This window comes from Apium graveolens, chromosome 10 (genome assembly GCF_009905375.1).
Source record: "Apium graveolens cultivar Ventura chromosome 10, ASM990537v1, whole genome shotgun sequence".
Taxonomy (NCBI): domain Eukaryota; kingdom Viridiplantae; phylum Streptophyta; class Magnoliopsida; order Apiales; family Apiaceae; genus Apium; species Apium graveolens.
Genome location: NC_133656.1, coordinates 31558874 through 31583585, shown reverse-complemented (window position 1 = coordinate 31583585; position 24712 = coordinate 31558874). Strand labels below are relative to the sequence as shown.

Below are 24712 nucleotides of genomic sequence, written 5' to 3'. Positions count from 1 at the left end.
AATTATACGAGTCGGGTTATCGGATTGGATAATTAGGATTTGAGGATATCAAGCATGTCGGTATAACTAATTAGGGTACTGTGTATTTGTAGATCCCAGTCGAGTTTTTCCCAGGATCAAAGTCAGCGTGAAAGCTACTTAGGGTTTTGTAAAGTGTTGCAAGGCAAGTACCCCTGACCATTCTTCTATGGTTCAGTGCATATGAATAGCTAAATATTTTATTCTCGAAATGGAATAGAAACATTTTAAGTTACGTATCCCCTGTAGTTATAAATCACTGTTTTCAAATAGTTTTGGGGAAAAGTAACTTCGAAAGGTACCTATCTCGAATGGAATGATCTGTGGAATGGATTTTATATGTTTGCTGGTTAAATAAATGATTTTGGAAATGAGATAGGTACAAGTGTTTTGAAAACTGGATAAAACGGTCAGATATGGGATACATTGAGGCCAGAGTAGGCCTATTGAGGTGGCGTAAGTGGCTAATTCGGTTGCGCGCACTATAAAACCGATTAGTCCAGCAGGTCAGAGACCTAGCTAGTCTTTGAGTTCCGGAACAGGTAAATGGGATGGCAGTTAGAAGCGCCTGGTGTTGATAGCCTGATCAGTTGTCTTCACATATCCGCTATGTATCTGATTGGGATTTATGATTTATATAAGAGAATAAATAGTTGATACAGCGGTTTTATAAAAATGATTAGCATGCTAAAATTGGACTCTGGTATTTACACAGCACATTACTATGTGGTTTTAATAAAGCATGCTAGTTAGTGATATCCAGTTATCTCTGATTTTCATTATGAAATGTTGATACCATGATAATAACTCTGTTCCCATTATTGTTACATTGTTGTTTTACTCTGTTATTCATATCTTGGTACTGCTGAGCGATTATGCTCAACCTTGCAAACTGTTATGTATATTTTGCAGATGCCTAGAAGATCAGTCAGACCGACCCATGTTTCCGCCCCTACTGGACCCGGCTCCTCTGAGGTAGTTTGTATCAGGCCATGAGGTCTGAAGAGTTGCTGAATAAAGTTAGTGTGTGTTAGATGTTGAATAAAGAGTTTGTAATAGTGAGAACCTGAATTATACTTGAACCTGGATTGGATCTTGGTTTGGGGTCAAGTTAGTATATTTTAATAATAATTCTGTTGTTTATATTTTTGGTAATTGTGTTTAGTGACTTCAACTCCTAACCTCGGGGTTGAGGCCGTCACAAGTACTCTATGATTATGCTTTAGTATATGAGTTAAGTATATAAGTATATACTACTAAGTGCTATGTGAATATTCTGTGATTATACTCGTGTAAATAAGTTAAGCTTTAATGCGAGTTGGGATAATTGTTAGATGTTCAGGGAATGTCGAGTGCGAATAAGTAGCTAATTAGGGATTATATTTTGGATTGTAGATTCAGATAGCGAAGGCATTCGTAATTGTAGATTCAAATAGTGGAGGCTTTCAGGCTAGAAAAGGGAAAGGAAACTTAGGTGGCAGTAGTTCAGCTACAGTAGTTCAGTTTCAATTTTAGTAAAGCAAGAAAGCAATTGAAGGGAAGTAACTCTGGCTTGTCTTATGAATTGAGATTGTTAATGCCATGATAAAGTAATGATCCTTTTTAATACATGTGATAAACCTATTAATGATTTATGAGAAACCCTAATATTGATTCTTGTGATAACTTGTTGTTGGTAACTGTTCGTCCCGTTTATAACAATTTGATTGATTTATACCCTATTACATTTCCTATTTTCTTTGTCACCATATGATCTCGTAAATCCTAATAGAACCTTTATGAATTTCCTTGCGAAATATTTTGATTAACCTGAATTCTTCATTAACTTGATTACCTTTACCTTGTTGATTAATTCCCTTGTATACCTCGAATTTGATTTCTAGTATTGCTTCAATAACTCCCTATATTGACCATTGTTTATAATTCGAATTCCTTGAACTACCTTTGTTGATAACTATCCTTTATTTCCATATCCAAACTTTGTAACTAGATGTACGCCATGTACTACACTTGATATCAGACACTCCTACCTTTTATGATTATCGTTATAACTCTTTTTCAATATTTTCTTCCTTAGTTATTGAATCATTGGTACTCATCCTTGATGATCCTGCTTGTGAGAAGATAATTCAATTTCTGATAAGAGTCCCATAACTCCAATCCTTGAATGATAATTTAAATTCTATTTTTTAGAATCCTTGTAATTTCTCCCTGGCATCATTTTTATAAAAGATAATTGCTCTTTAACAAAAGAATGTTTTCTTGATTTAGTGGATTGGACTCAGACGCAAGTCCCTTTCACACCAATTGATAGGCTTAAATGTTGCCTAGGGATCCCATTATATTTGAGAACCCAGCGAGGTTCGTGATAACTTCACGGCAGATCATCGGCTGTAATTCGTAGCGTCCTAAAATGAGATTTTAAAAGTTGTTTTGATTATAAATGTTTATAACATGATGCCATGATGCCATATATCTTGTCCATGATGCTATTATGCCTTTATGATATGATTCTCCTGCCATTAAATTGCGATGAATGTCGGCTTTCATCCTATCTTAATCCTTGATTCTTGAAAGCCCAAACCTTTCTTCATAACCTTGGTATAGCCAAAGATAGAAATCTACCACCTAGAGATTTAAAAGTATAATGCCTCAGATTTTGCTATTGTTATTGTTTTATAGAACTTTTATGTAGTTACTTGCTGAGCTTTTTATGCTCATATATTTTGCTTTGTCCTAACCATGGCAGTTAAGCGACAAGATGGCCAAATTTAGGCGTACTGCTCATAAGAGCATACCTGGTGGCCCCTACCGTGTCGTAGGCTTCCAGATGCTAGAGCACGTAGTACATGATGTGTGAGCAAGAGCTTTAGTTGGAAAGTTATAAGGATACAATGGGTTATCTGTCAGTTCCAAGTCGGAATCGATTGTGTAAATTAAATATTATTTTGAGTTGTAATATATATTATCTGGTTGGTAGTTATAATATTGTCTCAAACTTAAACCTGTTATTAGTTAATTGGGGTTTATGCTTATTTATTGTTAGTTTAATGGTGTGTGGGTCCTCATTTCCTAACCCCGAGATTGAGGGCATCACAAGTTTGGTATCAGAGCTGCATGATCTAGTCCCTGAGACAAGTTAGGATAAAGGGTATTTCGGGTATATAACTATATCGCAAGAGTGTTCGACTCATATAGATTTGAGTTAGACTATTAGGTATAGTCTAAGAAAAGTGAATAGGTTAAAATAGCAACTAGAGTTAGGGTGTGAGTTAGTCGGAAGTTTTATTTAACCGTAACGGTGTTTTTTGGTTGCGGTTTTGTGTTTTCTCTCAGAACCCTAGTAGTGGCAGTGATTCCGGTTTGGAGATTAGTTTGACCGGTATCCCAGTGGGCTCTATTCCACCCTCTTCAGAGGAGCCTATGTATGTGAGTTCAGATCAGGACGAGGATCCATCTGAGAGTAGTGGGATTCCTATGCAGGTATCACCATTGAGGCTAGAGTCAGAGACCCCAGCCCCTGAGCCAGAGTCTGAGATGCCTAAGATTATGTCTGTTAGTGTTGGTGGCAAGTTAGCCCAGGATCGGGATTTTGTTTACTCCCTGTTAGGTCCCAATGTGTTTGTAGAAGGGGGGTTGAATACAAACGTTACCAAATAATCGAATAAAATGCGGAATAAAAAATGTGAAACAAAATTCAAGTTAAATAAAAATATTATTAAACTTGAAAGGTGTTACAACAACTGTATCGATTACAAGGTATTAATCTCAAATCAATTATCACAAATCTAGAATAAATTCGACATGAACTTTTTCTATTTTTGCAATAATTAGAATCAAATGCTAAACGCGATTTGAGATTAAGTTCTAGGGATTTTGATCCGCTAGATTGTTACACAAGAACAAGATAAATAATTCTAGTGGTTTGGATTTAACATTAACAAACTAGAAATTGATCTTGAATTTCTGCAGAGAAGATGATTTTATATTTCAAGGCGGCTGCTCTTTTGTTCTTGACTTGTGTTTTGGATGATAATTGAAAGAAGGTCTTCTGCTTCTTTTTAATCAACAAAATCAATAGAATTGAATTGGCATGACAATCCTATAGCTGGCAAGACTTTCGGTAGGACAATTGAATGAACTAGCAAGACAATCTGAATGAACTAGCATGACAATCAGAATGAACTAGCATGACAATCAGAATGAACTAGCAAGACAATTATCCTCCTAGAGTAACTTTCGGTATGACAATGGAAAATGGCCTAGCATGACAATCGGTATGACAATCCAGATTGTCATGCTAGTTCATTTCCATTTGTCTTGCTGATTTAAGATTTGAATTTAATCCAATTAAACTTCTGAAAATTCCTAAAATTAATTCAGAATTAATTAATCAATTAATTCAATTAATAAATAAATTATTCTTCTCAGATATAATTTATTTTCTTAATTAAATTAGATGAATTAATTAATTAATAGAGAATTAATTCTAGTCTTGAGCAGCAACCATTCTTCTGCAAATCTTCTGAAAATCACTGAAAATTATGAATCAATTCCACCACTTCAACGTTGACACTCGATGTACTGTCTGGTTCATGAGTGACTAACTTCCGTGACGTTTCTTCATGTCTTGACTCTGACACTTTGATTTTCTTCAGATTAAATCCTTGTAATTAATTGATACTCTGACGAGATCTCTGTCACTTGATTAAATCCACGATCTTGACTTATATCACTGAGGCATGATCAATTTCTTGAACTTCTTCCAGTGAATTAATTCCTCAAGTCTGTAGATGAACCTTGTCTCTGAATCCTTTGACAGATATTACTTTGCGAGATCTCTCTGATGGTAGTTCCACTATTTACTTATTACATTCTTATTTGAGTTGAGTTGAATCCTCGAATATACAAATAGGTCTATGACATATGACTTACAATCTCCCCCTATTTGTTTGTTAGACAATAACACACAAATACCTAGAGGATAACTCAACTAACAAATAAGAAAAAGATATAAACATACATGCAAAGTAAATAGCAGAAAAGTTCTGGATGAGATTTAACATTTTCCAGATTCCAAGTAGATGTTCCTCTAGACTGAACATATCTTCAAGTAGTTCCATCTTCATTTATACAACCACATTTCCTGTTGAGAAGCCCATATCTCTTGCTTCTCCCCCTATGAGAATCAACTGATTAAAGAAGATCACCTTCGTTTTACCACCTCTCCCGTACAATAGGATCCGCAGATAAAAACCAATGGTACTCCCCTAACAGCTTCTTCCCTTACTAGGAAATCACCTTGTGTTTACCACCTCTCCCGTACAATAGGATCCGTAGTTAGAAACAACAATGGTGTGGAGTAGTGTACATATGATCTTTTTCTTCCTCCCTGCTATTTCTCCCCCTTAGTTGAGGAATCCTCCAAACTATTACTTAAGCTTTTATCTCCCTCTTAAAGAAGGAATGTATGCCGTCGTCTGAAGGAGTTCTCATATTTCACTTGGTTGGAAAAGAAATAACAAGTAGTTTCTCTTTCTTCCTCACTGTGAGTGTGTGATTCTGTTTAGTGTACCTCACATGTGTTTCACTCTTCTCTCCACTCGTGTTTACACTCTTTCTCACAAGTGTATCACTCTTCTCTCATAGCTCCATAATCCAGCTGTACCTGCAAGGAAAATCACCTTAGCCATCCTTAAAGGAGGTCACAGGTGGTGCAATGGGAGTTCACAAATCCCCATCCTTGTTAAACTCGTCAGATAAATCTGAGTCATAATCTACAAGTTGCTAGTTTCCCTTTTAGGGTTCCAGATTTGAATTCTGGGAAGATAAACAATGATCCAACGATTTTAGCATAAAGATCAAAGTTCCCTTCTAATGTCTGTGAAGACACTTCCTTGTGACTTATCAGGTAATATCTGAATCATTGTCAACAAGTTGCCGATCTGCACCTATGTCAGATCCACTATCCGCAGATGCATCCAGGGGATTTAAGCCTGGGGAGGTAGACACTGACCACTGACATATGGCTTTTGGATCAGTATCCTCTCCTAACACCTGTAAAGGAAATTGGTCCATTAACGAACCTTAAACAATCGAATCTGACCTTAAAATGGTCGAAACTCTTGTTTCTGTCAACTCATCCTTTGTGTGTGTAACCTCTCCTTGTGCATCAAGAATTGATTATGTTTGAAGTGGTGACACTACATCGGATACCTTGGCCGACAGGCAAAATTCAATAGACTCACCCTGTTGAGAGAATGAATCTAGTAACTGTTTTTGTGCCTTTTCAGCCATTACATCTTTTTGAGAAGATGTATGGGGGCTAGCAGTTGTCTCGGTTTAAATACTACTCATCTATGTAGGAGACAGAGCTACTGGGTTGACTACAAAACCTTCCTTATGTGGTGCACTAGGCACTATCTCCCTCACGCTCATTCATACTACATTTAGTGGTAAGAGAGTGTTGGTTCGTTCTGTTTTTGTGTTTGTCTTTACAGTCTGGGATAGACGTTGTGGGTTTTCAACCTCATGACTGTCAATGAAAGAAAGTCATTGGAGACTGAACCTGTATCATAGAACATATGGCAATAGAGAGAAAATGATTTACAATAGTGATTTCAAAAGATTTTACATGAAATAAGAAATCACTAATGTAGAAAGAAGTTTAATTTTTGTTTTTCAAAATGAATGAGTTTTTGATAAAACATTGATCACTTAGGGTAAAGTCTAAGTAATTCTCATTCATGTCAAAAGCTTACAAATATCTACAACATAATGTTAACAACATATCATTGACCGATACTTGTCAAGTACTTTAGATACTAATTGTTATGTTGCATAATCAATATACCACTGCACATATAAAACAATATGATTGTGCTTAGTGATAAGATAGTTATTAATATGACGACTCTACTTATTCACATAAAATTATAACTTCTGTTAGAGTGCCATACCATGTCCTTGATGATTACTTGAGCAGTATACTAGTTCATACCAACCTGAAGTGAGATTGTGAAGAAGAGATTGCATAGTCCAATAGATATGCAGCTGCAAAGTCCATGAACTGTGGTGTACTGACTTCCTCTGTTAACTCACCAATCAGGAGTACACTTGTACACATCTTACTAGAGTACAATTCCAAGTGTAATGTGCAGCAGGTGCTTGATATGTCGTAATATTCCCAAGTCTCGTCACTGGTGCTATATGTTGGATACTACTTCCTGATAATAACCTAGCACAATATACAAAATTACAATGATAACATTCCCAGCTTGCAAACAGCCATATCCCTCAGATAAACCTTTGCTGTTATCTCCAAAGGTAACCAGGGGGCCAGCTTTCTCAATCCACATTTGATAGCAGGGCTCTATCTCCGGTCATATGTCTTGATGATCCACTGTCAAGAATCCACACTACCGGTTACACCTGTTTTAATGCCCTGCACTTCAAATGGATTAGACCTTCTTCGGAACCCAAACTTGGTTGGGCCCGGCATACTTGTAGAACTGTCCTTTATCAGGCAAAACAACATTTTTAATTTTAATTGTCTCAACTTTCTCAATGACTGAACATTTGACCTTGTAAACAGCCTTAACAAATTTCTGTTTAAGCTTAGGCACAAATGTCTCCTTTCTAGCCTTAGAAGGACTAGCAGTCTTAGACCTATCATGCTTCTTGTTATTCACATGCTGACGAGGAGTAGTCTTATCATTAGACACATGCTTACCATTAAAATAAGCATACATCATATTAAAAGCACAAGACATACAATTAGCAACACCACATGCTTTATGAGAGTGATTAACAGCAGGAAATTTATGCATGGTAGACATGGCATTATTGTTATCCAACTCATGTGTGTCTGAGTTAGTCTTAGTTGCTTTCACAACTTTGACTGGAACTTTCGACTCACTTGACTTGGAAACAATCTTCTCATTAGCATGATCCTCAGCACGTATTTCTTCTTGAATAATAGAAGAGGTCGCATCAAATGGTTCAGCAATTGATGCTTTATAGAGGGGTTCATCAACACCCTTAAGCACATGTGGTACTTCCCTCCCTTTAGCACATACATGAGGAGGGGAGTTTATGCCTAATTCTCCAATAGCAGCATTGTAATCATAACCTATTCCAGATGTTTGATTAACAGCTTGCTTACTGTAGAACTCTTTAGCCTTCGAACAAGAATTGAAGTAGGCTCTAACCTTAGTCTCAAGACCGGTGATCTTGTCTTTGAGAATAGTTTCGAGTTTTCTATAACAGTCAACTCTATTCTCTAGAAAAGATACCTGTTCTTTTAATTTGTCTTGATTAATGTGCACAAGTCTTAATTCATTGACCTCTTTCTCAAGGTCTGTGATCTGTAAACTTAACAGTTCATTATCACGACGTGCACAATCTAAGTTACCTCTTAGATGATAAACCATTTCAGCATCAGAAAGTTTTACCTCTATTCTTGACGATGAAGCTTTTCCATCAATAGCCATAAGAGCAAGATTTCCTTCATCTTCATCTTCACTGTCAGTATCATCCCAGCTTCTTCCCTTTGCCAGATAAGCCCTTTCAGAGTTCTTTCTTACTTGCTTTGGCTTCCTACATTCTGTGGCAAAGTGTCCCAACTCATTGCAGTTATAGCATCTAATGGTGCTTCGATCAACCATCCCTGTTTTGTACCCACCACTGCTGGTGTTAGAGGATGAAGATCCACCTTTCTGGAATTTGTTGTAGTTGGACTTGTACTTAAGCTTGGGATTCCTCCTGAATCTGACATGGGAGAATCTCTTGACAATTTGGGCCATTGATTCATCTTCCAATTGCTCCAGCTCTTCCAAGGAATAAAAATCATCACTTGATTGATTTGTAGTAGGAGGATCATATTCTGCTACTAACTCATTTTCCTCACCCTTGGAAAACTGTACCATTCTTTCTAACTGTTGAGATTGTTGTTGTTGTTGACCTTCAGCTACAAGTGCAGTAGATGTGTTGACCATTCTATCCTTCCCGTAGACTTCCTTCTGTTGAATCTGCTCCAACTCATAGGTTTTTAACACTCCATAGAGCCTGTCCAAAGAAATCTCACTCAGATCTCTAGCTTCTCTAATGGCAGTGATTCTATGTTCAAGATGAGCTGGCAGTGTTAAAAGGAACTTTTTATTGACCTCCCTGATTGAATAATACTTTCCATTGATGTTCAGGTTATTGATCAACGCATTGTACCTCTCAAACACTTCAGTAATTCCTTCTCCTGGATTTGATTTGAAATGTTCATATTCAGAGGTTAGGATTTCCAACTTGTTCTCCCTAACTTCCTCTGTGCCTTCATTAATCACCTCAATAGTTTCCCACATGTGTTTGGAATTTTTATAGTTCATCACATGTCTGTTCATCAAGGGATCAAGGGAATCAATTAATATTAATTGAAGGCTGGCATCCAAGGAGGCTTCTTCCTTCTCAGCAGGAGTAAAATCTTCAGGCTCTTTTGGATAGGTTCTAGCTTCAGTAGTCACCACACCATCTATTATTACCTCCGGTTCAATAACCATCGGAGTTTTTATACCCTTCTTTAACAAGTTTGAATATTTGGGATTTGCAACTTGTAAGAATAATAGCATCTTCTTCTTCCACATGATATAATTCTCTTTATCAAATTGTGGAATTTTAACGGTTCCAACTTTATGTGAAGTCATTATGAATTTTTGAATAAATAAAAATTCAAGGAGTTGAAAAATCACAAAAGTCTAGGATCTTGATTTGTTAGTTAATCAGAAGGCTCTGATACCAATTGTTAGGTCCCAATGTGTTTGTAGAAGGGGGGTTGAATACAAACGTTACCAAATAATCGAATAAAATGCGGAATAAAAAATGTGAAACAAAATTCAAGTTAAATAAAAATATTATTAAACTTGAAAGGTGTTACAACAACTGTATCGATTACAAGGTATTAATCTCAAATCAATTATCACAAATCTAGAATAAATTCGACATGAACTTTTTCTATTTTTGCAATAATTAGAATCAAATGCTAAACGCGATTTGAGATTAAGTTCTAGGGATTTTGATCCGCTAAATTGTTACACAAGAACAAGATAAATAATTCTAGTGGTTTGGATTTAACATTAACAAACTAGAAATTGATCTTGAATTTCTGCAGAGAAGATGATTTTATATTTCAAGGCGGCTGCTCTTTTGTTCTTGACTTGTGTTTTGGATGATAATTGAAAGAAGGTCTTCTGCTTCTTTTTAATCAACAAAATCAATAGAATTGAATTGGCATGACAATCCTATAGCTGGCAAGACTTTCGGTAGGACAATTGAATGAACTAGCAAGACAATCTGAATGAACTAGCATGACAATCAGAATGAACTAGCATGACAATCAGAATGAACTAGCAAGACAATTATCCTCCTAGAGTAACTTTCGGTATGACAATGGAAAATGGCCTAGCATGACAATCGGTATGACAATCCAGATTGTCATGCTAGTTCATTTCCATTTGTCTTGCTGATTTAAGATTTGAATTTAATCCAATTAAACTTCTGAAAATTCCTAAAATTAATTCAGAATTAATTAATCAATTAATTCAATTAATAAATAAATTATTCTTCGCAGATATAATTTATTTTCTTAATCAAATTAGATGAATTAATTAATTAATAGAGAATTAATTCTAGTCTTGAGCAGCAACCATTCTTCTGCAAATCTTCTGAAAATCACTGAAAATTATGAATCAATTCCACCACTTCAACGTTGACACTCGATGTATTGTCTGGTTCATGAGTGACTAACTTCCATGACGTTTCTTCATGTCTTGACTCTGACACTTTGATTTTCTTCAGATTAAATCCTTGTAATTAATTGATACTCTGACGAGATCTCTGTCACTTGATTAAATCCACGATCTTGACTTATATCACTGAGGCATGATCAATTTCTTGAACTTCTTCCAGTGAATTAATTCCTCAAGTCTGTAGATGAACCTTGTCTCTGAATCCTTTGACAGATATTACTTTGCGAGATCTCTCTGATGGTAGTTCCACTATTTACTTATTACATTCTTATTTGAGTTGAGTTGAATCCTCGAATATACAAATAGGTCTATGACATATGACTTACACTCCCGCATTCCTGAGTTGGGAGATTTGGTAGATAGGCTAGCTAGAGAGTCTAGGAAGAGGACTTCAGTTATGAAGGAAGAGTGGAGAGTCCGGATTCAGATGGTGGAGCAGATTTCCCGGAGGAGATTAGACGAGGGACTGTCTACTAGTAAGGCAGATGTTGAGGCCCAGAGGGTGCATAAGATCATCCTCTGGATGTTGTCTGTCTTGAGGGAGATCTTGGATTATTAGATGTTGATAACCATATAGGAACTTTGGTGGGAGCAGTAGTTGTCGATGTTGTTGTATTATGATTGGTTTTCTATGGTTGTAGTCAGTAGAGGCTAGGTAGAAGTTAAGGGTAGGAAGGGGGATGTTTTCCAGTTTTTCCTCTATGTTATCCTGCTGTATCATTGTACCTTATGAACGAACTTATTGTACCTACACTTCTTTATTATGCACTGTTAAAGCCTTATATAAATATTTCACCTTGTAAACCCTGGAAATCTTTATCAACCCTTTTACATACCATGTTTCTAAATACCTTGTAAATCATATCTTGTACCATATGAGGAAGATAACTGAGGAGCGAATTATGTAGTAATAGGATTGCATGTGCAAGTAGGTAAAGCTTAATACCCACAAATGGTTTCAAAAAGAATCTTTATTATTATATATGTCATGTTATCATATTACTAAATAATTGCTCAATCAGGATTGTAAAGAATGGTCACATCACCAAACCACCAATCAAAAACTCAAACCTAAGACCAAGAACTAAACCAAGATACTCCTATAATGAACCGACTTGTTCAACTGTTGTAAGAATATGTAGCCTCTAAAGTCGGAAACTTTAAACATTTTCAGTCCGTGCCTCCCCCATAGATTTTAGGATTTACAGAAAAGATTAAAGCTCAGTCGTGGTTGAGAGAAATGGAAAAGCGTTCGAGTTAGCGGAAGTTAAGGATGAGAAAAAGGTGCAGTACGCAAGTTATTACCTTTAGGTTGAGGCAAGTTATAGGTAGAAATATTCAAAGGCGCTGCTTGAAGGAAAAGTTATAATGTGGGAGAAGTTTACGGAGATGTTTTAGAGAAGTATTTTCTAAATTATATGCAAGACCAGTTGGAGATGAGGTTTCTGAATCTGATACAAGAAGACATGATTTGTTTTAAGTACAATCAAGAAGGTCACTATTCGACGGAATGCTCGAGTGAAGCAGGGAAGCCGAAATTGACTTATTTTAATTATGGAAAGGTGGGCCATATGGCAAGGAACTGTACGGAGCCTGTTCAGAAGGCGAATGTGCTTAGGATTACTAGACCATCGCCCTCTGCAGCACCAGCAACTCAGCCAAGGGCAAGAACGTTCAACATGACAATGAAAGATACTGTGCAGAATGCGGATGTGGTGGAAGGTATGCTTGATATAAACTCAGTAAAAGTTAAAGTGTTAATGGATTCTGGAGCAACTAGATCATTTATTGCTGAAAAAGTTATTAAAGTGTGTTGCATACCCTCTCGAACCTAATTTGATTAGAGAAGTAGTGAATCAAGAAGGAGTTACTTCCAAGATAATCTGTCCCATTTGCAATAGGATTATAGAAGGTCGGCACTTTTCCACTGACTTGATTCTTTTCAAGTTAAGAGAATTCGACGTTCTATTACGGATGGATTAGTTTTCAAACCACTATGTGCAAATCGAATTAAGAAGTAAGAAAGTGAAATTAGAGACCAAGGATGGTATTAAAGTGATATTCAAAGGAAAGAAGCAAGAGAAGAAGTTTCTAATGGCTATCGAAATGAAGAGACTGTTATGACATGGGTGTGAAGTATATTTAGCACATGTAAAGGATGTAGAAAAGGAGTCCTTAAAGATTGAAGATATTCCAGTAGTTAAAGATTTTCCTGATGAGCTTCTAGATAAATTACCTGGACTACCTCCAGATCGAGAGGTCGAGTTTATGATTTATTTGGCTCCTGGAACGGAATCAATATCGAAAGCTCCCTATTGAATAGCGCCTGTCGAGATAAAAGAGTTAGCGACGTAATTGCAGGAATTGCTGGATAAAGGAGTTATTTTCCTGAGTGTATCCCTGAGGGGTGCACCAGTGCTATTTGTAAATAAGAAAGAGGAAAGTTTGAGGTCGTGTATCAATTATAGCGAATTGAATGAGTTGAGAAATAAGAATAAGTATCCTCTACCGCGAATTGACGACTTGCTTTGATAAATGGGAAGGAGCTATTTGTTTCTCAAAGATTGACTTAGGATCTGGGTATCATCAGCTGAAGATTAAGCGGACGATATACCCAAGATGGTGTTTCGATCAAGATGTGGATACTATGAGTTCTTGTGACGGCGTTTGGATTGATAAATGTGCCAGTTGCATTCATGGATCTCAGGAATAGAGTATTCAAGGAATATTTGGATAAGTTCTTGATCGTATTATTTATTGACGATATCTTGATATACTCCAAGATGGAGGAAGAATACATGGAGCATTTGAGGATTTCTTTGGAGATTTTGAGGAAAGAGAAGTTATATGCAAAGTTTCGAAGCGTGGGTTTTGGTTAAAGGAAGTTCAATTTCTTGGACATGTAGTTAACAGTAAAGGTATTAAAAGTAGACCCGGCCAAAATAGAAGCTGTGACGAATTGGGATAGGCCTAAGACTCCTATAGAAGTCATAAGCTCTCGTGGATTAACAGGGTATTATAGGAAATTTGTACAAGATTTTTCTAAGATTGTTGTCCTATTGACTAAGTTGACAAGGAAGGATGAAAAGTTTGTTTGGACGGATAAGTGTGAAGGAATATTTCAAAAGTTAAAGAAAAGGTTAGTAACCGCATCAGTGTAGGTTTCACCAGATGAAAAGGTAAGTTTGTGATCTACAACGATCCTTCATATAAAGGGCTAGGTTGTGTGTTGATGCAACACGGGAAAGTGATAGTATCTGTGACAAGGAAATTAAAGCCACACGAGCAGAAATATCTTACGCATGATCTAGAATTAGCAGTGATTATATTTGCCCTTAAGATTTGGAGGCATTATTCGAATGGTGTAAAGTGTGAAATTTATATGGACCGCAAAAGTTTAAAGTATACTATTACGTAGAAAGAATTGACTATGTGGCGAAGGAGATGGTTGGAATTGATCAAAGATTATGACGGTATTATCAGTTATCCTCCCGGAAAGGCGAATGTTGTAGCAGATGTGCTAAGCCGTAAAGGAGGGTTGAATGTATTAAACTTCATCTGAGGAATTAATCAAGGATTTTGGGAAGTTGGAAATTGGAATGCGAATTCAGAAATGGGAAGTGAGGTAATGCATGCAGTGACTTTTCAGCCGGAAATTTTAGAAAAGATTCGACGTCATCAAGAATAAATGATGAACCACGAGAAAGATAAGTTGTCTAGAAAAGAAATTAAGGCTCAAAAGGATAATAAAGGAATATACCAAGTTGCTCGCTTATCTGAAATTTTTAGTGTTATGGAATTGAAACACAAGATTCTTCATAAAGCACATAACTCAAGATTATCGATTCACCATGAAAGTATTGTGACTAAATATGAAAAAGGAAGATTTCCAAATGGATAAGTAAATGCTATACATGCCAGAAAGTAAAAGTGGAACATCAGCTACCGAGTGGTTTGCTTCAATCACTAGACATACCTGAACGAAAATGGGAGCTTATCGTGATGAATTTTGTGGTAAGATTACCAAAGACTAAGTCTAATCATGACGCAATATGGGTAATAATTGGTCGATTGACAAAGTCAGCTCATTTCTTGCATATCAGTGGAAGATTCTCATTGGAAAATTTTAGTTAAGATTTATGTGGATGAAATCGTGATGCGTCACGGAGTTCCAGTGTTTATCATATCCGGTAGAGATCCGAAATTTAACTCGAGATCTTGGCGACAATTTCATGATCATTTGGAAGCTAAATTGAAAAACAAGTAAGGCATATCATTCGCAGAACATCGGACAAAGTGAAAGGACTATTCAAATAATCAAAGGTACGTTGCGAACTTGTCCATTGGATTTCAAAGAGAATTGAGACGACCATTTTCCTTTGATTGAATTCTCTTATAACAATAGTTATCACGCAATTATCAACATGCCGCCTTACGAGGCATTGTATGAAAGAAAGTGCAGATCCCCTACCTACTGGGATGAGGTTGGCGAACTTAAATTATTAGCCCATAGTTGATGCAACAGGAGAAAGAGAAAATGGATGTGATTCATAAAAGGCTAATTGATGCTCAAGATCGACAGAAGAAATATGCAGATCAAAAAAAGAAAGGATGTGATGTTCGCACCCCCAATCAAAGTATTGTTAAAGATCCCTCCATGGAAAGGTCTATCCAGATTCAGGAAGAACGGCAAGTTGAGTCCTAAATATACTGGACTATTCAAAGTGTTAAGGAAAACTGGAAAAGTAGCATATAAGTTAGCGTTACCTCTACAGATGCAACATCTTCATAATGTGTTTCACGTTTCTCTTTTGAAGAAGTATAATGATAATGCCAGTCATGTGATTGAGCTAGGACCCGTGGAAATTCAACGAGATCTATCATATGTGGAGCATCTAGTATAAATTCTAGATCATAAAGAAAAAGCGCTTAAAAATAAAGTGGTGCCTCTAGTTAGAGTTTTGTGGAGAAATCCCAGGATAGAAGAGTCATCTTGGAAATTAAAAAGTGAATTGTGGGAGAAATATCACCATTCTATTTGTTTAGATTAGATTCTGAGGACATAATCCTTTAAGGGGGTAGAATGTAACGATTGGGAATTTTCGTGAATTAATTATGCGAGTAAAGTGTAATTATATGAATAATGTATTATTATATGAGAATGGAAATATTTAAATAAATATTATATTCCAGTTTGACGTGTCCGCTGGTATAAAGAGAATGATTGTGAAGCGTAGTTGAAAACGCTCAGCGTCGGGCCGTGAGTCAGGACGCGACCGGTTACGTGAAGAATGAATATTAGTAAAAAGGAAAATTTTATGATTAAGTATATTTATTACTATACGTGATATGTGAATCTATGTTGTTAACTATTAAGGTGCATGATTTGGGATTATATGCTTGTATGATATTATTTGGAATTTTAGAAAATAAGAAGTGCATTAATTACTATTTATATAGGTTATAAATGCATTTTTATTCTTTAAAAAAAATAGTTTTTAAAATTATTTTTATTTATAAATTTCGAATTTGATTTTATTAAATTCCTAAAATTCTAAACTATTTTATGATTTCACTCTTGTAATTTATAGATTTATAGTTTTATTTATAAAATATATTCTATGTAATTAATTAGATTAATAATTATTAGATTACCTAATTGCCCTTGCATGCATTTTCACTCACTATATAAGAGAAGAGAAGTTGTGTCATTAACAACCCCATTATCTCATTTCAACTTAACCAAATTACCATATCATCCATGCATGCATTTTGTGCTAGTAGTGAGAGAAGGGTAGGTTGGTAATTTTACAATTCCACTAATATAAGCACATGGGAGAATCAAACAAAAGGCTTGTCATTTATACCACCACTTCATTCACATCATTTTTCATCTCTCCCCTCTCGTTCTTCTCTCTCGGCTCTCTCTCCCTCTCTTCTTCTCTCTCTCACCGAGTGTCCTACATGCAACACCAAAATCTACTTAGAATTTAAAGATCTTGCCATTGATCTTCATCATTTTCAATCCCCCATTTATATATTCTTTGCATGCAAGTGTTTAAGAAAGTTTTTGCGTCAACATCTCTTGGTTATATCTAAATAAACCCAATTGCTTAGTGTATGATCTTAAGAGAGAGTATAGTACATAAGTTGTGTGATTTTCTTGGATTTGTTTTTGAGGTATGTTCGACTTTTTTCTATTAAAAAGGGATTTTGATTTTTTTTTATTTAAATTTTACAAAGGGTTTTGGTTCAAAGATTTGGTTTTTGGTTCGAATAAATGAGTTCGGCAAAAGGGTTTTAATGTTCGATTGGTTTTGATGATATATAAATATATATATAAACCTTTGTTTTTGAGTTGGTTTCTTTACATGCATGTAAAATTTTAATTATAATCAAGTTATATTTTGTTTGGTTTAGAGAGAAAATGGGTTAAATGATTAGATCATGGGTTTAATTAAGTTGGATTTTTTATTTAGAGTATTGCATGTTGAGTTGATTGATTGCATACAAGTTGTTTTGTTGTTAATTTGGTTATTGTTTAATTTGGAAATAGAATTTGGTTTATACTGGATATGTGAGTAGATAAGTATGAATAAGTTAAGTTTTGATTACTAAAAGCATGGATTTCATTCAGTTTTCAAAGGAATAAATGATTGGATTTATGCATGTTAAGATTTTGTTCAAAAATAATGTCTTGGTTCAGTTTTTGGTTTAAAACAAATGATTTCAAGAAGTGTTCTTGTTTGGAATGGATTAAAATAGGTTTAAATTGTAAACGGAACCTTGCATGTCGATATTTGATAAATTGTTTGTGTATTATTGAAAAATCTGAATGGTATATGGTACTAAAAAAGGTTTATTTAAGTTGTTTGGTCAATTTGATTCTGGATTCTAATTATATGGTTTGTGTAAGATTGATTTGGTGTTTAAAAGATTTGGTTAGTTGCATGTCAAGTTAATTGGTTGTATGTTGATCTCTTGGCTTGGTACCATTTGTTTTGGTTCGAATTTTATAGTTAAAAATGAAAGAATAGTTGTTTGGTTGTCGAGTTATTTAGATCATGATTGTTTTGTTAAGATATAGATTTAAGTATACAAGTATATACTCGCTATGTATTATATGAGTACTCTATGATTATGCTTGAATATACGAGTTAAGTATATAAGTATATACTACTAAGTGCTATGTGAATATTCTGTGATTATACTCGTGTATATAAGTTAAGCTTTAATGCGAGTTAGGATAATCGTTAGACGTTCAGGGAACGTCGAGTGCTAATAAGAAGCTAATTAGGGACTATGTTTTGTATTGTAGATTCAGATAGCGGAGGCATTCAGAATTGTTGATTCAAATAGTGGAGGCATTCAGGCTAGAAAAGGGAAAGGAAAGTTAGGTGGCAGTAGTTCAGCTTCAGTAGTTCAGTTTCAATTTCAGTAAAGCAGGAAAACGATTTAAGGCAAGTAACTCTACCTTGTCTTATGAATTGAGATTGCTAATGCCATGATAAAGTAGTGATTTTTTTAATACTTATGATAAACCTGTTGTTGATTTCTGAGAAACCCTAATATTATTTTTGTGATAACTTGTTGTTGGATCATGTTTGTCTCGTTTATAACAATTTGATTGATTCATACCCTAATACACTTCCTATCTCCTTTGTCACCCTATGATCTCGTAAATCCTAATAGAACCTTTATGAATTTCCTTGCAAAATATTTTGATTAACCTGAATACTTGATTAACTTAATTACATTTGCCTTGTTGATTAATTCCCTTGTATACCTCGAACTTGATTTCTAGTATTGCTCCAATAACTCCCAATATTGACCATTGCTTATAATATGAATTCCTTGAACTACCTTTATTAATAACTATCCTTTATTTCCATATCCAAACTTTGTAACTAGATGTACGCCATGTACTACACTTGATATCAGACACTCCTACCTTTTTTGATTATCGTTATAACTTTTTTTCAATACTTTCTTCCTTAGTTGTTGAATCATTGGTACTCATCCTTGATGATCCCGCTTGTGAGAAGATAATTCAATTTCTGATAAGAGTCCCATAACTCCAATCCTCGACTGATAAATATAAATCCTATTGTTTAGAATCCTTGTAATTTGTCCCTGGCATCAGTTTTATAAAAGATAATTGCTCTTTAACATAAGAATATTTTCTTTATTTAGTGGATTGGACTCAGATGCAAGTCCCTTTCACACCGATTGATAGGCTTAAATGTTGCCTAGGGATCCCATTATATTTGAGAACCCAGCGAGGTTCGGGATTACTTCTCGGCTGATCACCGGCTATAATCCGTAGCATCCTAAAATGAGGTTTTTGAAGTTGTTTTGATTATAAATGTTTATAACATGATACCATATATCTTGTCCATGATGTTATTATGCCTTTATGATATGATGCTCCTTCTATTGAATTGCGATGAATTTCGGCTTTCATCCTATATTAATCCTTGATTATTGAAAGCCCAAACCTTTCTTCATAACCTTGGTATAGCCAAAGATAGAAATTTGCCACCTAGATATTTAAAAGTAGAATGCCTCATATTTTGCTATTGTTATTGCTTTATAGAACTGCTATGTAGTTAGTTGTTGAGCTTTTTATGCTCATATATTTTGCTTTGTCCTAACCATGGCAGTTAAGCGAGAAGATGGCCAGACTTAGGCACACTGCTCGTAAGAGCGTACATGCTGGCCCCTACCATGTCGTAGGCATGTGTGAGCAAGCACTTTAGTTGGAAAGTTATAAGGACACAATGGGTTATCTGTCGGTTCCAATTCGAAATCGATTGTGTAAATTAAATATTATTTTAGGTTATAATATATATTATCTTGTTGGTAGTTATAATCTTGTCTCAAACTTAATCCTGTTTAGATTCTATTATTAGTTAATCGGGGTTTATGCTTATTTATTGGTAGTTAGTGGTGTGTGGCTCCTCATTTCCTAACCCCGAGATTGAGGGCGTCACAGGGAATATATTAGATAAATGCATATTTTGATGGCAGATATTTATGTGGTACTGAATCAGCCTATAGGAGATTTGGCTTCCCTATCCATCATAGAAGTATATCTGTTGACAGACTTCCATTTCACTTACCAAGTGACAAAAATTGCACCTTCCGTGCCAATGAAGCGCGAAAGTTGCTGCCAGGGAGAAGAACAAGTTCAGTAAACTAGAAGCCTTTTTTTTAAACTCTGTTGATGTTAATGCACGGAAGTACACGTATGATGAAATTCCAAGGTTTTGTGTGTAGAATGATGGTGAGAGAAGATGGAGCATGAGGAAGCGTGGGTTTCAAATAGGTAGGTTGTGTTATGCGTATCACAGTACGGGAGAGCCTTGTATCTTTGTTTATTGCTTATAAAGGTACGTGGTGCCACCTCCTTTGAGTCTTTACGGACCGTTAATGGAGTTTATTACAGTACATTCCGCGATGCCTGTAAAGAGTATGGTTTATTGGACGATGATAAAGAATGGCATGAAGTATTGACTCAAGCTTTTGCAAGTAGATTACCTCCCCAGATTCGACAGCATTTTGTCCATATTATTATCAATTGTAAATCACTGATTTGAAGACTTTATGGAGTACATATTGGAAGAGCATGGTTGATGACATTTACTGAGACAACATAAAAGTTATTCAAATACCTTATTCATTCTTAACGACACGCAGCTGTAGTTCTATGCTTTAGGAGGTATGAGACCTTTTTACATTATAGTCTACGACTATTTTTTAAATCTTTTGCAAGCTCGAACTGTTGTCCATTAATTGTTTGAATTTTTATCTATAATTGCCTGAATGTGGTTCAATAGTTTAATATATGTAATATTGCAGAAATAGATGAGTTGCTCCGGTCAGTTGGTAAATCCTTGAAGAAATTTGATCAGTTGCCTCAACCTCCTCGCAACTATTTGAACAATGGAACAAAAAAATTTGATAATTGAAGAGACAAGCTATGACACCAGGAAGATGGAGTATGAAACTGCCAAGCTACTACAGGACTGTACAGAGGAGCAGAGAAAAATATATTATGCAGTAATACAATCTATTGGCAGTAATGTTGGAGGGATTTTATTTGTTTATGGTAGTGGTGGATGTGGAAAGACATTCTTATGGAGAACTCTTATATATAAGTTACGTTCAGAAGGTAAAATTGTGCTTCTAGTTGCTTCTTCTGGGATTGCTGCCACGTTAATGCCCGGTAGTCGGACTGCGCACTCCAGATTTAAAATTCCAATAGTTCTTGATGAATGTTCAACATGTAATATTTCCTATGATTCAGATATTGCGCAACTCATAAAGTAGACACAACTAATAATATGGGACGAGGCACCTATATAGCACAGGTACGCATTCGAATGCCTAGACCGATCGTTGAAGGATATCATGAAAGCTGTTGATCCAAAATGTTACAACATGCCTTTTGGCCGTATTACTGTAGTTCTAGGAGGTGATTTCCGTAAAATCCTCCTAGTAATTACGTATGGAGATCATGCTGATATTGCAGTTTCATGTATCACTAGGTCACGGCTGTGGTCCATTTGCCAAGTATTCTTGCTGATTGAAAACATGCGCTTGAAACAAGGTGAAAGTGATAGAGAAAGTGAAGAGCTTAAAAAGTTTGCAAAATGGGTACTTGATATTGGTAATGGCCAGGTCATTCCACCTCGGGTCTGCAATTTGCCACTCACTGAAAATCAAATTTTGATTCCGTCTCAGTTCTGTGATGTACAAACTGAAAACACAATTGATAACATGATTTATAGCACGTATCCTAATTTTTCGCACGAAGGGAACAGTACACAGTACTTGAGCGAGAGAGCTATTTTGACGCTACCAACCAGACTGTGGGCCACCTCGATTCGCTTATTATAGACAAGCTCCCAGGAGAATCCGTGCCCTATTTTAGTGTTGATGATGTAGAGGAATTTGGTGGGACAGATGAGGATCTGAATGAATCCTTCCCAGTAGAGTATTTGAACTACTTAAATGTTGCTGGGATGTCACCTCATGATTTGAAACTTAAGGTTGGGGTTGTTGTTATGCTAATGCATAATTTGAACCAAACCCTAGGTTTGTGTAATGGTGCAAGGATGATTTTGACCAAATGCCTGAGATTCTGTGTGGAGTGTGAAGTAATCTGTGGTACCTTTGTTGGTTCAAAGCATTTCATTCCACGTATGGAGCTTTCTCCCTCAGATACAAAAATGCCATTCAAATTGTTACGGAAACAAATGCCTCTACAGATATGCTATGCCATGACAATCAATAAATCTCAAGGTCAATCCCTGAAGACAGTTGGGCTATATTTACCTAAGTCAGTTTTTATTCATGGACAGTACTATGTTGCTATTAGTCGAGTAACCTCACCTACTGGCCTCACTATATTTGTTGATGATATGTCTCGTGCAGCTACAAATTTAACCCAGAACGATGTATATAAAGAAGTTTTTTACAGCCTTCGAGAAGCTTAGTTTGTTAGATTTTATGTATGTGTAGCGATACAGTATTGTGATTAAGTAATTATGTAAATCTAATTGTGGGAAAATGTTTTACTGTATTAAATACATTGCTCTTTACCATTATATATTGTCACTTATGTTACAGATTGGTAGTATTTTATTCTTCTACAAACATGTTCTCAATTGTTTCATCTTACATGTAACATAATGAAAGAAGAATTACGCTAATGACCGTCAAAAGAGATAAAGAAAAGGTGTAATTAAAATGCGAAGAGTTGATCAAACGTAATAGACTTCATAAGTACAAATAAGTTCCAAATTAAAGTACAGGTTATTTGGAATTGGCTTTGAGATAACCTTGATGCCAGATTGCAAGTGGAATTAAGTAAGAAGAACAACTCTGAATGTGAAGTTGTTTGGTACATGAATTATAGTCTGTTGCCTGCAACAAAGTTATTATCGTAGGTGAAATCGTTCCAGCACAATCCAAATCGACATGTTTTCCTCTTTCATTGAACAGCGACATACCAAGTACCATCTCCAAATAGAAGTCTAATGAGAGTAGATTTGGTCCATGGTTGAAATACTTGGAGCATGTGTCTTGGAAAATACTATATGGAAAATTAAAAAAAAGTTTAGAGTACAAGTACGGATTAAGCATAATCAATTTTTTACAAGGACTGGGTACAAGTTATCATACCACTCCGTGTCCTCTTTGATCAACATGTAACGGCAACAGAGTTACTGTGAAGGAAAGGGTATTTTCTTCTTCACCAAAATATACTTCTGCATTTGCTTGGGTGGATCCTAAAGAGGCATAAAATTTTACATTGACGTATGAAACTATAACAAGTCATTAACCCATTGTGGCGCCCTCCAAACCCGGGTCAGAAGTTTGGGGTCCACACACACACCTTATTAACAACCTGCTTATAACAATGATAAAGATAATAATAATGATATGCAGTGACCCTACTTACCAACTACCACGGACCGCAACAGATTAAAGTATGCACACAAGCCCAACACACACTTATATTACAAACCGTTCAAATCTCAACTATTCCAACTCAACATTGAGTATTAAACATTATTACAAACTTTTACAAACTCAAATTACTCCCAAAAGAAGCCTACTAGCTCAACTCGATCAACCTGAACCCCTAGCTCTCGCGCTGGACTGGGGATCCTCGGTACCAACTGGTTCCTTCTTAACTGGAAAAGAACATAAACAACATTGCACAAATGAGCTAACTAGTTCAGCAAGTCACAATGACAAAACTGAGAATAATAATCATCAGGTAAATATTGTTATGATAATAAGTGAACAATGGATTATGATTTAGAATTGGATATTATATTTTCAATTTAAAAACCAAGGTTAGGCTGCTGATCAGTGACGCACTAACCCCGAGCAAAGCACACAGCACTGCTCTAACTACTGGATCTAAGGCACACATTGGTCTAACTTGACCATTATATGGTCCGACCACGAATCTGGTCCACAATTTTATAAAAACAATCCAATTCTACCATAATAACAGAATAAGCAGTAATAAACAATAAACAGGATCATTAATAACATTGGACGTTCAATAATGAAAATGGTTTCAATCTATATAAAGATCAATATGGCATTTCCAAAGCTTGGCTGCTAGGTAGTGAAAGAATTGGATAACAAAAGAATCAGTGTTTCGGGGTTTCAAGGATTTGGTCTTTCAAACCATAAGATACAATGGTTTGAGTATGTAAGCAATCTGGTTCAGTGTTTGATAATTAGTTTGTATGTATTTGTAGAGTAGTATCGTATATTTGAGGTTCATATTTGGGGATACAACAATCAATGGTTTAGAAAGAATCAGGTTTACAGCTCAAGATCAATAACTGGAATCAGGGTTTAGGGTTCAGTGCTTCAAAGCACTTGCAATATAAAACAGGACTATCAATCACTATAATATCTCGAGAAAGTTCAGAACACTTTCCTGGTACAAGCTTACTACACTGCACTTACTCTCAATCACCAATGTCTTACTCCTTGACTATCTGTTTCCCTTTCCTATGACTTGCCTCTTCTGCTCACATAACATAAGCATCTAGCAATATTTAACTCATATGATTCTATTCGACACATACTTCTATCTACCCTTCGTTTCACCCAAATTCGATTAACGGATTGAAAGTTACGCAATAAACAAGTAAACATGGAATATATAGACCGATAGTTAACCAACAAGTCACATATAACACATAACACGTCACATAATCAATGATATATCATTTACAAAGAAGTCTCGGGTCATAAATAGGCTTTCGGATATTTAAAATGATTTTTAAAACATTTTTCGGAATTAAAACAGCTCGTTGAATCAATTTCGAAGTAGTAAACAGGGTTCGGTTGGCCAATTCTGGCTT

The 24712-nt window shown here is 35.7% G+C and overlaps 3 protein-coding genes across 3 annotated transcripts in view; all 3 read left to right on the top strand.

The window, feature by feature from the left end:
- Positions 1-20782, top strand: part of LOC141690489 (uncharacterized) — a 35113-nt gene extending 14331 nt beyond the window's left edge. Inside the window, exons 5-8 of the mRNA XM_074495284.1 lie at positions 2768-2860; positions 3355-3501; positions 20204-20342; positions 20673-20782. Of these exons, the coding sequence (XP_074351385.1) occupies positions 2768-2860; positions 3355-3501; positions 20204-20342; positions 20673-20782 (489 nt within the window). The remainder of the gene's footprint in view (positions 1-2767; positions 2861-3354; positions 3502-20203; positions 20343-20672) is intronic.
- A 25-nt stretch (positions 20783-20807) lies between these two features.
- Positions 20808-21143, top strand: LOC141690488 (uncharacterized). Its single transcript, XM_074495283.1, has one exon. It carries the CDS (start codon positions 20808-20810, stop codon positions 21141-21143), a length of 336 nt encoding a protein of 111 aa, XP_074351384.1.
- Positions 21144-21224: 81 nt separating this feature from the next.
- On the top strand, positions 21225-22312 carry LOC141690487 (uncharacterized). The gene is made up of 2 exons (XM_074495281.1): positions 21225-21509; positions 21638-22312. The coding sequence occupies exons 1-2, from the start codon at positions 21225-21227 to the stop codon at positions 22310-22312; spliced, it is 960 nt and encodes a 319-aa protein (XP_074351382.1).
- The last annotated feature ends 2400 nt before the right edge of the window (positions 22313-24712 follow it).

Bases quoted from the DNA above. Each gene is read 5' to 3' on its own strand.
- LOC141690488 (XM_074495283.1), top strand. From the start codon at position 20,808: ATGGAGTATGAAACTGCCAAGCTACTACAGGACTGTACAGAGGAGCAG.
- LOC141690487 (XM_074495281.1), top strand. From the start codon at position 21,225: ATGAAAGCTGTTGATCCAAAATGTTACAACATGCCTTTTGGCCGTATT. The intron at 21,510-21,637 runs GTCTGCAATTTG...CGAAGGGAACAG, and splicing joins GCCAGGTCATTCCACCTCGG to TACACAGTACTTGAGCGAGA.